This window comes from Erinaceus europaeus, chromosome 10 (genome assembly GCF_950295315.1).
Source record: "Erinaceus europaeus chromosome 10, mEriEur2.1, whole genome shotgun sequence".
NCBI classification, from domain to species: domain Eukaryota; kingdom Metazoa; phylum Chordata; class Mammalia; order Eulipotyphla; family Erinaceidae; genus Erinaceus; species Erinaceus europaeus.
The window spans coordinates 17,602,771-17,617,697 of record NC_080171.1 but is presented as its reverse complement, the minus strand read 5'-3'; the positions used below and the strand labels follow the sequence as shown (position 1 = coordinate 17,617,697).

The 14,927-nt window shown below is 54.5% G+C and overlaps 2 protein-coding genes across 6 annotated transcripts; one reads left to right on the top strand and one right to left on the bottom strand.

The window, feature by feature from the left end:
* Positions 1-1,885: 1,885 nt before the first annotated feature.
* TESK1 (testis associated actin remodelling kinase 1) lies at positions 1,886-8,796 on the top strand. Of its 2 annotated transcripts, none has more exons than XM_060199214.1 (10): positions 1,886-3,036; positions 3,142-3,263; positions 3,379-3,427; positions 4,339-4,485; positions 4,778-4,860; positions 5,035-5,125; positions 5,317-5,400; positions 5,568-5,657; positions 5,793-5,907; positions 7,868-8,796. In XM_060199214.1, the coding sequence occupies exons 1-10, from the start codon at positions 2,833-2,835 to the stop codon at positions 7,948-7,950; spliced, it is 1,068 nt and encodes a 355-aa protein (XP_060055197.1). In that variant the 5' UTR covers positions 1,886-2,832; the 3' UTR covers positions 7,951-8,796. The 2 variants fall into 2 exon arrangements, with proteins under 2 accessions (XP_060055197.1, XP_016043523.2); XM_016188037.2 differs by having other exon boundaries at positions 1,890-3,036; positions 7,617-8,796.
* Positions 8,797-8,881: 85 nt separating this feature from the next.
* Positions 8,882-14,380, bottom strand: CD72 (CD72 molecule). Of its 4 annotated transcripts, XM_060199215.1 has the most exons (9): positions 14,114-14,380; positions 13,889-13,993; positions 13,278-13,349; positions 12,458-12,547; positions 11,799-12,134; positions 11,241-11,440; positions 9,920-10,038; positions 9,311-9,466; positions 8,882-9,020 (listed from the first exon to the last, which is right to left on the bottom strand). In XM_060199215.1, the coding sequence occupies exons 1-8, from the start codon at positions 14,193-14,195 to the stop codon at positions 9,316-9,318; spliced, it is 1,155 nt and encodes a 384-aa protein (XP_060055198.1). In that variant the 5' UTR covers positions 14,196-14,380; the 3' UTR covers positions 8,882-9,020; positions 9,311-9,315. The 4 variants fall into 4 exon arrangements, with proteins under 4 accessions (XP_060055198.1, XP_060055199.1, XP_060055201.1 ...); XM_060199216.1 differs by lacking the exon at positions 9,311-9,466 and having other exon boundaries at positions 8,893-9,020; XM_060199218.1 differs by lacking the exons at positions 8,882-9,020; positions 9,311-9,466; positions 11,241-11,440.
* Positions 14,381-14,927: the final 547 nt, after the last annotated feature.

Genomic DNA, 14,927 nt, shown 5'->3' with positions numbered 1-14,927 from the left:
ACAACAATAATAACTACAACAATAAAACAAGGGAAAACAAAAATAAGGGCAACAAAAGGGAATAAATAAATATTTTTTAAAAAGAAGAAAATTAATTCTCCTGCCTGAGGTTCTTTTTCTGCACAGGACTGACTCTGAGTAGAAATCAACAACCAGAGTTGTCCTAGACTGGATGACTGTTTGCTTCTCTCCTTCCCTGTTACCCCGTCCTCATTCAGTCCCTTAGACTTCTCTGGCTGGAGTGCAGTCACAGGCTCCATCTCAACAGACCCCCAGCCACCACCACAGTGGTCTTTCTAAAACAGCAACCTGGCTCCTCTATGCGGAACTACTTCCACGTAACTATAGAATTTCTCACACCTGGGTGAAATTACCTGCTGTGATGGCAAACACAATGAAGCAGAAATTTCAAGTGTTTCTAGACCTTGTGCAACTGTAAAAGCAGATTTACGGGGCGGAATGTGGCGTGCCTGGTTCGGTACACGTTACCATGCACAAGGGCTGGGTTCCAGCCTCCCACCTGTAAGTGGGAAACTTCACTAGGTGAAGGTGTCTCTCTGTCTCTCCTCCATCCCCCTTCCCTCTCAGTTTCTCTCTGTTCTATGAAATTAAAGTTAAAAAAAAAGAGGGGCTGGGTGGTGGCACACATAGTACTAAGCGCAAGGATCTGATTTTGAGCCCCTGCTCCCCACCTGCAGGGAGGACATTTTACAAGTGGTGGAACAGGTCTACAGGTGTCTGTCTCTCTCCTTCTCTATCTCCCTCTTCTCTCAATTTCTCTCTGTCCTATCCAACAATAAAAAAATAATAACCACCAGGAGCAGTGGATTCGTAGTGCTGGCACTGAGCCCCAGCAATAACCTTAGAGGCAAAATAATAATAAAATAAAATGCAACCTTATAAATGACATCGGTGCAGACGTTAACACTCATTTAGTGCTAGGGGCGTGTTTTGCAGAGAGGGATCTTCCTCTGGAAGAATGCATGCGATGCACCCAGCCAGGCTGCTCCATTGATGACTGCAGCGTCTCCACCGGCTCAGGAAGGGCTGTCAGTCCCTCCAGTTTTCCCTCCCAACTGATACGAACGATCCTTCGCTTGTTCAGTGCCCGGAAACCCCCCTCTGGTCATCACTTGGCATAATCAACATTCATGGACCGAGTGGCAGCCCTGCACCACGAGATGCTCCTTTGGTTTCCAACTCCGATACACGTGGGACGACAACGGTTAAAAGATCACCCACATGGATATGGGCTCTACTTTTTATTTTTCTCTTTTTTTAACTTACCACAGAGCTAAGACTACTACATGATTGTACATGTTTCAAAGAGACAGACATCAACCTTGCTCCCTGAAGCTCCCGCGCAGCCCATTTCGGGGCCCAGGCCCGCAGCCTCCGCGCCTGCCGCGCTCCATCCCGCCGCTAGGTGGCAAGCTGCTCACCGGACTCGCACAGGAGCCGTCAGCCTGGATTGAATGGGAGGAGTGAGGGAGGGGCGGCCATCCATCCCTGGCAAGATTGGCTATTTCGCCGGAAGACCGGGGGAAGGGGGAGGAGCCATCGGAAAACCGGAAGCGTTTTGGGTACGACGAGCGCCTGGGGTTGAGATAACGCATGCGCACTTGCCAACTCCTGCCACCACCAGGGCGTCTTAAAGAAGCCGCCTGCAGCGCCTCCTCCGACCCCAGGGGGCAGCCCGCATCCCCGCCTCCAGCAGGGCCGAGTCTGCAGGGGCGGGGAGGGCTGGGCGTGCGTGTGTGTTGGGCGGGGGGGGGGGGGGGGGGGGGGAATGCTGATCAGGGCTGGACCACACAGAGGGAGGAGTCACGTTGAGAGGAGGGTCACAATGATTGGTGGAGTGACTCTAAGAGGAGGGGTCTCTGCGTGGGCGGGACGCAGAGGCGTGTGTCGCACTCGGGGGTCCCGCTACGCGGTGCTGATGACAGTGTCCTACGGGGGAAAGGTCCCACCGAAGGAGAGGACTCTCGGAGGAAACGGGGGAGGGGGTCTCCCAAGTGCTGGGGTTCCCCGGAGCGCGGAGAGAGGGGCGTCCCTGCAGGTGGGGGCTGGCGAGGGTCCAGTGTAAGGGCGGTCCAGGCAGGGCGGTCACCCGGGCCAGGAAGGCGGCGCGGGGTGCACATCGGGGTCCCCACGGCCTCCGGTGTCACGGCCGCCCGAGCAGGTGGGGAGTGTCAGGGGGTCGGCGGGGGTGTCAGGGCCCCGGGGGCGGCCGGCCGCCGGGCTGCTGCTGCTCGGCGCGCAGGGAGCGGGTCACTCGCTGAGCCCGGTGGCGCCCGCGGTGCCCCGGGGGTGCAGGGGAAGGAGGGGTCCCCGCGACCACCCACTCGTCCTTGCCTCCAGCAGCCCCGGCCGCCTTTGTCCCCGACACCCGCAGCCCCCCGGCGCCCGCGTCGGGGTCCCCACGTAGGTGGGCTGCGTACCTGGGGGGCGTGGCCGCCGCGGGGAGGCCGGGCGCGAAGGGGTTAAGCGCAGGCCGGCGCAGCCCCGCCCCCCGCAGGCCGCGGAGCCCGAGTCCCGGCGGCGGAGCCGAGCAGCCGCCGCCCGCTGCCTGCGCCCTGCCGGGCCGCGGACCCTGGACCCCGGAGCCCGGAGCCCGGACTCCGGCCCTGCGCAGCGCCGAGCGGAGCGACGTCCAGCCGGGCCCAGGCGGCCGGTGCGGCGGGGGCGGGTCCGGCTCCTTCGGCGCAGCTTCCATTCTCTGGGCGGGAGCCCCGGCGCCCCGATCGGCTGGGCCGGCGCCCACGGCGAGCGCGGCCCGCCCGCGCCCCGGGGACGCTGCCATGTGAGGCCGCCCCGGCTGGGGGCCCGGCCATGGCCGGAGAGCGGCCCCCACTGCGGGGCCCCGGGCCCGGGCCCGGAGAGGCGGCGGGGGAGGGGCCGGGGGGCGCGGGCGGAGGCCGGGGCCGCCCCTCCTCCTACCGGGCTCTCCGCAGCGCCGTGTCCAGCCTGGCGCGCGTGGACGATTTCCACTGCGCCGAGAAGATCGGCGCCGGCTTCTTCTCCGAGGTCTACAAGGTAGCTCGGGGCGCCGGGGGCGCAGAGGGCGGGACCGAGCCCTGCAGTGGGGGGACCCTGGCCGGGACTCCGCGGCGCCGCCACACTCCCCGTCCTCTGTCCCAGGTTCGGCACCGACAGTCGGGACAAGTCATGGTGCTGAAAATGAACCGGCTGCCCAGTAACCGGGGGAACACGCTGCGGGAGGTGCAGCTGATGAACCGTCTCCGCCACCCCAACATCCTGAGGTGAGCGTCCCCGCGCCTGCAGAGAAGCTGCGAGGAGGGCGGGGAGGGTCCCCGAGGGCGGGGACAGGGGCCGCGGGGAGGGTTGGCGCCCGCTCAGCCTCCCCTCCCTCCCCAGGTTCATGGGGGTCTGTGTGCACCAAGGACAGCTACACGCGCTGACAGAGGTGAGGACGGGCGGGGACAGGGAAGCCCCATCACCCAGGTGCGTCCACAGAGGAGTAGATGACAGGCTCCCCCAACTCCCCTGTGGGCAAACCACAAATGAAAGGCCTCAGCTAGTCCTGGCCCCTAACCCCCTAGAATCCCTTAGCGCCGCCCAGCAGAACTGTCTGCAGTGATGACTTTTCTATATCTGTGCTGTCTAAAACCACAGCCACCAGCCACATGTGGCCAGGGAACATTGGAAGTGCGGCTTGTGTGTCTGAAGAACTGGATGTTTCACTCCTTTTTTTTTTTTTTTTAAGATTTTATTTATTTATGAGAAAGACAGGAGGACAGAGAAAGAACCAGACATCACTCTGGCACATGTGCTGCGGGGGATCGAACTCGGGACGGCATGCTTGAGAGTCCAAAGCTCTATCACTGCACCACCTCACAGCTTCACAGCTGTTGTGGGTGACTTCCGGCTGGCTGAAAAATTATCTTTTATTATCTTTACTTATTTATTGGATACAGAGAGCCAGAAGTTGAGAGGGGAGGGGGAGACAGAAACCGACAGACAGACACCTGCAGCCCTGATCCACCGCTTGTCAAGCTTCCTCCCTGCAGGTGGGGACCGGGGACTTGAACCCTGGTCCTTGTTCACTGTAGTGTGTACACTTAACCAGGTGCACCACCACCCAGCCCCTGGATGTTTAATTTCTCTCCGACTTAATAATTCAAATGTAATTACTGACTTTCCCCACAACCCAGTAGTCGAGCGTGTATGGGACGGAACGCCCACGCGCACTGTGAAGAGGAACCTGAGAGCACACAGTCACCTCTCTGACCCTTGTGATCCTCCCGAATGTCCCCTGAGTTCTAGACTCCAGATGGAAACCTCGGCATTCACTTCCCTTCTCCCCCTGTGCCCCAGTATATGAACGGGGGGACGCTGGAACAGCTGCTCAGCTCCCCTGAACCCCTATCCTGGCCTGTCAGGCTCCGCCTGGCTCTGGACATTGCCCGAGGCCTGCGGTACCTGCATGCCAAAGGTGTATTCCATCGAGATCTCACATCCAAGGTAGGCTGCCCCGAGGGGTGGAGGCATGAAAGGAGAATGCAGCCAACCTGTGGATGTTGGAATGTGGACAACAGATATGTTAGGATGTGGGAGGTAGTAACAGGCACTGGAGATTAAGGGGAAGGGTGGGGATGTGGAGAGTACACTGGCTGAATGAGCTTGGAGGAATGCCTTGTGTTGCAAGACTAGCGTGTGTTGGAGAGCCAGGGTATCAGAGAGCGTTGGGGTACTTATTGGAGGGTCAGAGAACAGAAAGTGATGAGTGTGTGGGGATACTGTATGTGTATGCCAGAACTGTCTGATCCGTCGGGAAGACCGAGGCTTCACAGCTGTTGTGGGTGACTTCGGGCTGGCTGAAAAGATTCCTGTGTATAGGTGAGGTGAATGCCCCCGCCCCCCACCCCCAGTTCCCCAGAAGGTCCCTGTCTACCTGAACCCACCAGGTACATTTCCCTTGGGCTGGGGAGGGGGCTCACCTCATCCCTTTTTGTATATGGAGGGAGGGTCTCTGACTGGGATGTTTCTAATTACTCCACTTTGCCCCTACAGGGAAGGAGCAAGGAAGGAGCCATTGGCTGTGGTGGGTTCCCCATACTGGATGGCCCCAGAGGTGTTGCGGGGTGAGCTGTACGATGAGAAGGTATGCCCTCCGCCCTTCAGTCCCCAAGGCCTTCCAGAGTCCATTGAGATAGTCTTCAGAGGCTTCATCCCATACTCCTCAGCATCCCTACCAGATATGCAGGATGCCCCAAGATCCCCACTGTCCCTCACAAACACCCTCCAGCATGTGAAAAGTGTCTGCCCTCCCCTGACATCATCTCCTGCCCCCAGGCTGATGTCTTTGCCTTTGGGATTGTCCTCTGTGAGCTCATCGCGCGCGTGCCTGCTGACCCTGACTACCTGCCCCGCACGGAGGTGACTGGCGACTCTAGCTTTGCTCCCCCAGTAAACCCCCAACCCCTGGATATTTCATAACTAAGGAGGATTCCCTGGTGGTGGGGGTCCTGGCTGGGAGGTAGTTGGGGAGGGCAGGAGAACCCCAGGAAGGCTGACTTGGAGCCCCCTTCACTGTATCCCTGCAGGACTTTGGCCTGGATGTGTCTGCTTTCCAGACCCTGGTGGGCGACGACTGTCCACTGCCCTTCCTGCTCCTGGCCATCCACTGCTGCAGTGTAAGAGCCCTGCCCTCCGACCCCCCCCCACCCGTCACCTGAGGAGGCTGTCCTTCGGGCCCCAGGTGGTAGGCGGAAAACTCGGGGACCCTCTTTTGAGCACCAAGTGAAGCTGCCCCTGTCTCTACCCATCAGATGGAACCAAGCACTCGGGCGCCTTTCACTGAAATCACCCAGCACCTGGAGTGGATCCTGGAGCAGCTGTCTGAGCCAGCACCCCTCCCCAGGGCCCCCCTGACACACAGTCAGGGTGAGTGAGCATGACCTTGACCCAGCCTACATCTCCCTGCTTCTCTCCTCCGTAGAATGCAGGAGATGAGCCGGGGGAGACTCAGTGTGTCTATTCGTTGAGAAGTCTGGGGGCAGGGTGGGGTAAGAGGACATCTCAGAGAAAATAGCTTTTTTTTTAATTTACTTATTTCTTTATTGGGGAATTAATGTTTTACATTCAACAGTAAGTACAATAGTTTGTACATGCATAACATTCCCCAGTTTCCCATATAATAGTACAACCCCCACTAGGTCCTCTGTCATCCTTTTCCAGGACATGTATTCTCCCCACCCACCCACCCCAGGGTCTTTTACTTTGGTGCAATACGCCAATTCCATTTCAGGTTCTACTTGTGTTTTCTTTTCTGATCTTGTTTTTCAACTTCTGCCTGAGAGTGAGATCATCCCATACTCATCCTTCTGTTTCTGACTTATTTCACTCAACATGATTTTTTCAAGGTCCATCCAAGATCGGCTGAAGATGGTGAAGTCACCATTTTTTACAGCTGAGTAGTATTCCATTGTGTATATAGACCACAACTTGCTCAGCCACTCATCTGTTGTTGGACACCTGGATTGCTTCCAGATTTCAGCTATTACAAATTGTGCTGCCAAGAACATATGTGTACACAGATATTTTTGGATGGGTGTGTTGGGTTCCTTAGGATATATCCCCAGGAGAGGAATTGCAGGGTCATAGGATAGGTCCATTTCTAGCCTTCTGAGAGTTCTCCAGACTGTTCTCCACAGAGGTTGGACCAATTGATATTCCCATCAGCGGTGCAGAAGGGTTCCTTTGACCCCACACCCTCTCCAGCATTTGCTGCTGTTACCTTTTCTGATGTATGACATTCTCACAGGAGTGAAGTGGTATCTCATTGTTGTCTTGATTTGCATTTCTCTGACAATCAGAGACTTGGAGCATTTTTTCATGTGTTTCTCGGCCTTTTGGATCTCTTCTGTGGTGAATATTCTGTCCAGTTCCTCCCCCCATTTTTGGATGGGGTTATTTGTTGTCTTGCTGTTGAGTTTGGCAAGCTCTTTATATATGTTGATTATTAGCCTCTTGTCTGATGTATGGCATGTAAAGATCTTCTCCCATTCTGTGAGGGGTCTCTTGGTTTAGGTAGTGGTTTCTTTTACTGTGAAGAAGCTTTTTAATTTGATGTAGTCCTATAGGTTTATACTTGTCTTAGTCTTCTTTGTAATTGGATTCGTTTCATTGAAGACGTCTTTAAAATGTGTGCGGAAAAGAGTTCTGCCAATATTTTCCTCTAAGTATCTGATAGTTTGTGGTCTAACATCCAAGTCCTTGATCCACTTGGAATTTACTTTTGTATTTGGTGAAATACAGTGGTTCAGTTTCATTCTTCTGCATGTTTCAACCCATTGTTTCCAACACCATTTGTTGAAGAGACTCTGCTTTCCCCATTTAATAGTCTGAGCCCCTTTGTCAAAGATTAGATGTCCATAGGTGTGGGGGCAGGAGATAGCTTTCTAATTCTAGAATCTGAAGGAGGAGACAGAGTGAAGAGGTAAAGGGGGGTTGGAAGTGGCATTACCCCTCTCCAAGCACCCTGTGTAACTCCCTTTTGTAAGCTCTAGTCCCACCAGCCTTCAGGTGAATGAGAGCCTCCAGCAGCTCCGGTCAGTGCTGAGAGCAGTGATCACAGACTTCTCTGTCTACAGGGTCTGTGCCAAGAGTGGGTCCCTCAGCGACACTTCCCAGAACAGACCCCCGGCTCTCCCGAAGCCGGTCAGACCTCTTCCTGCCCCCCTCACCGGAGTCACCCCCCAACTGGGGGGACAGTCTGACTCGAGTCAACCCCTTCTCACTACGGGAAGACCTCAGGGGTGGCAAGATAAAGCTCCTGGACACGCCCAGCAAGCCAGTCGCCCCCCTCCCCCTTGCACCACCATCACTACTGCCGTCCACCCAGCTGCACTTGGTGACCACTCCAGAGACGATGGTCCAGCCCGGGACACCTGGCCGACGCTGCCGCTCACTACCCTCATCCCCTGAGCTCCCCCGACGGATGGAGACAGCACTGCCAGGTCCTGGCCCCCCTGCTGCAGGCCCATCGGCTGAAGAGAGAATGGAGTGTGAAGGCAGTAGCCCTGAGTCAGAACCCCCAGGACCAGCTCCCCAGAGGCCCCTGGCTGTGGCCACAGACAATTTCATCAGCACATGTTCCTCAGCCTCTCAGCCCTGGTCCTCTAGGTCAGGACCTCCCCTTAATAACAACCCCCCGGCTGTGGTGGTGAGCTCCCCACAAGGCTGGGCTGGGGAATCCTGGAACCGGGCTCAGCATAGCCTGCCCCGGGCAGCAGCCCTGGAGCGGACAGAACCCTCACCGCCCCCTTCAGCTCCCCGGGAATCTGATGACGGACTGCCTTGTCCCGGCTGCTGCCTCAGCCCCTTCAGCTTTGGCTTCCTGTCCATGTGCCCCCGCCCCACACCAGCTGTTGCCCGCTACCGCAACCTGAACTGCGAGGCGGGGAGTCTCCTCTGCCACCGAGGACACCATGCCAAGCCACCCACGCCCAGCCTGCAGCTGCCTGGGGCTCGCTCTTAGCAGCGGAGCCTGTGGTCTCAGGCCTCCGACTCTGGCCTGTAGGACACCATGAGGACTGAGCATACATGCTGGACAGCACCAGCTCCAAATGGCTGACTGGCACTTCTCCTCAGATAGGAGACCGACCCTCAGCATGGACTCAAGGGACGGAGCATTTCTTCTCGAACCCCTGAGCCTGCTCTCCCATGGGGATCACTGAACCAGACAGCATCGCCGACACACAAGACTAACACGTGCAAATTATTTAAAAAATATTTCAATAAAACTGCCTGGCTGGCTCCGGGCTGCTCCTATCCCGTGCGCCCTCCTATCCCCATTCCACTATGAGAGGCATTTGGGGAGGCCAAGATCTCTCCCAGAGGCATCTTCACCCTCTTCCCAGGCACAGTCCAGTACAGGATTTCAAGCAGGCAGCAGGCTGGTCAAGTGTTGGGATGGATCAGCACGTGAGTGTCCATTGTCCAGACAGTGAGGTGATCTTAGGAGCTTCAGGTCAGGCTGTTGTTGGCCTGGACACCTGTAAGAGTACAGTGAGCACTAGGGAGCTCCACAGTTAACTGTCACTAAGAACCCTCATTTGGCTCACCCAACTCCCTCCTAGCTCCCTGGACAGCCATGTAACCAGCCTCCCTTCAGTTCTAGGCATTCCCACCCCTCTCCCTGACCAGCCCCTTGTATAATTCAGACCAAGCCTTGGGAAATTAGAGGCATGACTTAGTCTGGGAACATATTTTTCTTGGGAGCACTGGACCCCTGTTCTGAGTCCTCCCTTGCTGCCAATTTTCAAGTCCTATCCCTCACACTTACCCAGCTCAGTGCAAAGAGTGCTCCCCATCTGGATACCTAAAAGCTTGCATCTTACAGATGTAGAAGAGAGGAACTTTGCAATCCCCTTCATTCACTGATGACCAATACGTTGTTTTTGTGGCCTTGCCACACTTTTCACCTGTGCTATACCTAGAGCTGTGAAATAGAACTGGAATAAGCTTTGGGTCCCTCCTATTCCATCTTCCCTTCTCACCTAACTCACTCCAACTGTCTAAGATCAAGTTTGGGCATACTTTATTTTTTCAAGTATTTATTTTGTATAGAGACAGAAGTTGAGAGGGAAGGGAAAGATCACAGCACTGAAGCTTCCTTCAGCACAGTGGAGGCCGGGCTCATATCTGGGTTGTGCACATGACAAAGCAGTACTCTATGCAAGTGAACTTATTCCACCAGCCCCCACCCCCCAAAAAAAAAATCAAATTTAGGCAATGGATACATTGGCAATTAACAGTACTGATTTGTGAGCTTATGTAGCCACAGCCAACTTCAGATCAATAATAAGAATAGTGATCACTGAACTGATCTGAAGTCTTATGTCTATGAAGGCATTACATGTTGAGGAATGCCCAAGGATCCTAACAAACTTACCCAAAGTTGGAGTACCTGGCACCATCAATCCACTTCCAGTACCCATTTTGTTTAAGGCCAATCCAATATGAAGTATCTTTAACACTTTGTAATAATTCATCTAATACAGCTTCATTAGCCTGAGAAGAGATGCAGAGAAACCAGAGGCATGTTGAGTGATAAGAAATAGTGTGTGGGGAGCAAGCAGTGTCGTGCCTGGTTGAGCATGTATGTAACAATGTGCAGGGCCCTGCAGGGGTGGGGGAAGCTTCATGAGTGATGGAGAAGTGCTGCAAGTATGTCTCCCTCTCAGTTTCTCTCTGCTTCTACCACCAAAAGGAAGGGGGGAAAACTAAAGGAAGAGAAGTAGTGTGTGTTGTGGGGACGGGGTGAAAGGGGGCCTAGACCAGTGGGAGAGAATGAATGCTCTAAGGAGGCCTCTGAACATTGACAAGAGGACTGCCATATTTGGTGCATGACTTCAGCTCATCAGTGACTTATCCCTATATCCAAGTGCCACCACCCTGCAAGTGCAAATCTACCCTTCGGTCCCGCTCCCAGATGGGTGAGTGTCTTTATAGAAGAATCATTCTGTAGGCTGTTGGCAGTCACAAGGAACCAGTCCCTGTATCTTGCTCACCTGGCATGGAACCTCTTCACTTGAGAGGTCATGAAAGCAAAAGAACCTACTAAGCAAACTCAGAGATAACTAGAAAGCTGAGAGTAGAAACAAGTCAAAGTGAAAATAAACCAACTCTGGGGGTCGGTGGTAGCACAGCGGGTTAAGCACACATGGCACAAAGTGCAAGGACTGGGGTATGGATCTCAGTTCAAGCCCTGGTTCCCCACCTAAAGGGTGGTCACTTCACAAGCAGTGAAGCAAGTCTGCAGGTGTCTGTCGTTCTCTCCCCCTCTCTGTCTCCCTTCCTCTCTCGATTTCTCTCTGTCCTATCCAACAACAACATCATCGATGGCAACTAACAATAATGACAACAAGGGCAACAAAAAAAATAAACCAACTCTAAGAAGTTAATAGAGACTTCCTGGAGCACTGCTGAGAGAAGTTGCATAGAGAAAGAATGCTTGCGGGGCCAGATGGTGGCACAGTGGATAAAGCACTGGACTCAAGCATGAGGTCCTGAGTTCAATCCCTGGCAACACACGTACTGGAGTGATGTCTGATTCTTTCACGCTCTCCTATCTTTCTCATTAATAAAAGTCTTTTAAAAAGAGAAAGGATATCTGCTACGAGCAGCATTTGTGCCATGTGTGCACTGCCACTCTAGACTTGATGTAAGTACCTTGACAGTACCCAATGCAGTCTGTGAATCAGTATACTTACATTATACTCAGAGTTTCCATGAAATGTGGCCAGATCAGAGGATAGAAATTTACAGTGGTTGCGGCTGCTCTCCCAATTTTTCTTGGTAGGTGAGAAGTAAAAGCAACTCCTCTCATTCAGTATCCATCCCACAGGACAGCAGGTGTCTAAAGTGCTGGACATGTTCTCTCTAAATCCATTAAACCACACCATCCTTTTCCCTGTTAGCCAAGACAGCTCATGTCAACCATTACCCTGCTTTATTCTCTTTCTTGACTAGTCAAAAGCTAAATGGTAGAAAGATAAAATAGGGAAGGGGTTATGCAAAAATATTTCATGTCTGAGGCTCTGAGGTCCCATGTTTAGTCCCTAGCACCACAAGCAAAAGCTGAGCAATGCCCTGCTAGAGAGAGAAAGGAGAAGGAGGAAGAGGAAGAGGAGACGGAGAAGAAAAAAGAGGAGGAAGAGGAGAAGGAGGAAAGGAAAGGCAGAGAGAGATCAACTCCTACCATGAGTGTGTACTTGGCTTCAGTCCCTCTGTACAGCAGACCCTCCCATCTCCTCTCCCAGAGAAGATACCTGGGGAGGTGCATGTGAAGAAGGGTTTCAGCGTGGACTGTGTTTCTCTCAGCCTCTGATCCAGATTCATCTTCTGCTGCTCTTCACGTTGCAGGGCCTCCTTTGTCTTCTCCCTGTCAGACCTGCATTCTTGTAGCTCCTCTTTAGTGGCCTGTAAAGCCTTCTCTTCCTCCCCTAGTGATTCCTGGCTGTGGGCCAGTTCCCTCCTGGCCCCCTGCAGATCCTCTTCCATCTGTCCCAGCTGCCTTATCTTTAGGCTGAGCTGCTGCTTCAGGCTGCTGTCAGTGGCTTCCAGAACCCTGCTTTTCTGCTGGAGCTGCTCAGACACCTGCAGATCTGTTTGGTCAGAGAGTAAGGGGGCACCTTCTTCAGCCAGGACCTGGTGACGCCAGACTTCGGCATCAAGAAGCTGCTTTTCCTGCTTCTTGCAACTTAGTGCAAAGCAAGGTGAACTGAGGCTTAAGGAGGCACTGCATTAGGTTAGGACAATTTAGGAAGACATGGAACTCTAAAAAAGACCTAGCTGGAAAGAAACCAGACAGCAAGCTATGGGCGTGATGGCCCTGAGTCTGGGATCCACTGGAGAAGGAAATCCGCTGAGGAACGCAGGGGAGACTTGTTTGGGGGTAACGGGGAAATGTGGGGGCAACCATACTCACAGCGAACTCCCAGGCAGATGGAGGCCACCCCTAAGAGCAGGCACGTGAGGAGCAGACTCAGAATGAAGTACTGCGTGCGGGATGCATGGCCTTGGGGGGAGAGGAGGGCACGGTGAGCCCCAGGAAAACTTACACGTGGGGTAAGGGGGGGTCATGAGAAAGATAAGAGCACCACTCAGATGACTTGGTGTAGTGTTTTCAGTTAGTGAGTTTCTACAGGTAGCGGAAGGAAGGTGTTGATAATAAGGACCTGGTTATCACTATTCCTTAGAATGGAAGCAAATTCTCAGCGGAGAGGGGAAGAGGGGCATATAAATTTGGGGGGGAGGGGGAGTTGGACGGTAGAGCAGCCGGTTAAGCGCACCTGGCGCAAAGTGCAAAGACCAGCATAAGGATCCCGGTTCGAGCCCCTGGCTCCCCACATGCAGGAGAGTCGCTTCACAGGCAGTGAAGCAGGTCTGTAGGTGTCTCTCCCCCTTCACTGTCTTCCCCTCCTCTCTCCGTTTCTCTCTGTCCTATCCAAGAACAATATCAACAACAATGACATCAATAACAGCAACAATAAAAACTACAACAAGGGCAACAAGAGGGAATAAATAAGTATTTTAAAACTTTTAAATAAAATTAAAAATCGGGGGGGGGGGGAGTGGTGGGAGGATCTGGGTCCACATTTAGGGAAGACCTAGACAGCAGATAGAGGTGGCAGGTGCAGAGACGGGGCCAGCAAAACCCGATCCGGGGAGGGCGGTCACCCCGGGAGGTGGAAGGGGTCTCGAACCCGAGGCACCGGGCCCAGTAGGACTGGAGGCCCGGGACTCACAGCGGAGAATCTGCCTGGCAGCTGGTGACGTCACGAATCTCCAGGACGTGGTTGGCTGCTCGCACACAGCCCCTGTGGGGAGGGAGCAGAGTGCTGGCTAAGGACGGGAAGCCCCAGGAAAAGCCTCTGGCCGTGCGGATGACGCCTCCCCACGATTGCCTTGCGACACCCCTAGTGTCGTTCCTCATCTCCTCCGGGATGCTCGCGTGCCCCATCGGGGTCCTACCCCGTCCTTTGCCCTGCCCTCCACTTCTCACCCTCCTGGTCCTCTGGACTCCCCTTTGTGCCTGTCCCAGCCCTCTTCCCGGGAGAGTCCTCCTTCTGCTCCCTTCCCGGGAGAGTCTTCCCCTCTCTCCCCGACTCCCCTTCTCCTCCTAACCTCTTCCCCCCCCCCCCCGCAGGGCCCTGCTAGCCCCTCCCGGGAGCAGTAGGCGAGTGTCCCCTCTACACCCCCACGTCCTGCTCCCCAGAACTTAGGTCTCCCCTGCTGCCATTTACCCTTCTCTTCCCTAAGACCCCACCTTCCGTTCCCCCGTGAGTATTCTGCTCCCCCAAACTATGGACTCTCCAGGTCGCGGTCCCCCCCCCCACGTCCCCGGGCCTCTCCAGACCTGCTTTGTCCTCTAGTCCAGAGGCGGCTGAGTTTGGGAGGCCCCCGGGGGCTGAGGGCACCTGTACGTTCTCATAAGTGAGCTCCCCATCTTCATCAACATCGCCTGATGAGGAAAGAGCAAAGGAGAGTGAGGAAGAGGTATGTGGAGTGGGGATGAGGGTCCCCAAGGAGGACAGGACAGGGATGGGATGCCCCGTGAAGAAGATGCCTCCCCGCCCCTTACCTGGTCCCAGCCGGATGGACACGGCCTTCTTCAGGGGAGCCTTCACAAACCTCAGGTCTGCATAGGTGATGGCCTCAGCCATGGCCCTCAGCACCTTACCCCCCACCTGGGCGCCCCCTTTCCTCCAGCCTCTTCACTGTCCCCCCTGTCCCTTTGCGCCCACTGTGCTGCCCTGTGAGCTACTCCGGAGCTGAATGCTCTGCTCTCTGTAAATTCTAGACATAAAAGAGGAAGGTGTGAGCGAACGTCAGACAGATGGAGGCAGTGAAGCAAATGAGTTCCTTAAGCCCCCACTGTAGAGTCAAGGAGAGGAAACTGAAGTCTAGGCTGCGCATGTCACATCCACACTGCTCAAGGAGCCCTGCCTGTCCCTGTGACCTACCTCTGTTCCTACCTTCATACATCCCAGGCCCACTGGGATGCAGGAAGTAGGGAGCTATAAAAGTCCAAATGCTGGCTCTCCTGCTTTGGTTTATCCCAGCTCAGCCCTGACTGCTCTGTCCATGGTTTTGTTGTATGTTTTAGGGATTTTTGTTTGTTTACTTCTGGCACCACCGCTGGGGCTCCACCACTCCAGACCAGCTTTGAGAGAGAAAGAGAGAAGAGAGGCAAAGATACAATAGAACTGAACTGGAGACACAGCACAGTAGTAATTTATGCAAAAAGACTCTCGTACCTATAGGTCCGTCCGCTCCACCCAGTGGTCACCCACCACTTTGATTTTGATGAAGAGAGAAAGAGGATTGGGGGTTCAGAAGGACACCTCAATTCTGGCTTATGGATTGAATCTAGGGCCTGTGCACAAATATGAAAG

Coding starts and splice junctions, on each gene's coding strand:
- CD72 (XM_060199215.1), bottom strand. CDS start 14,195: ATGGCTGAGGCCATCACCTATGCAGACCTGAGGTTTGTGAAGGCTCCC. Junction 12,135..12,457: donor CATCTGCCTGGGAGTTCGCT/GTGAGTATGGTT, acceptor CTGACCAAACAG/ATCTGCAGGTGTCTGAGCAG. Junction 11,441..11,798: donor CTTCACATGCACCTCCCCAG/GTATCTTCTCTG, acceptor CTTGGCTAACAG/GGAAAAGGATGGTGTGGTTT.
- TESK1 (XM_016188037.2), top strand. CDS start 2,833: ATGGCCGGAGAGCGGCCCCCACTGCGGGGCCCCGGGCCCGGGCCCGGA. Junction 3,037..3,141: donor TCTTCTCCGAGGTCTACAAG/GTAGCTCGGGGC, acceptor CCTCTGTCCCAG/GTTCGGCACCGACAGTCGGG. Junction 4,861..5,034: donor GAAAAGATTCCTGTGTATAG/GTGAGGTGAATG, acceptor TTGCCCCTACAG/GGAAGGAGCAAGGAAGGAGC.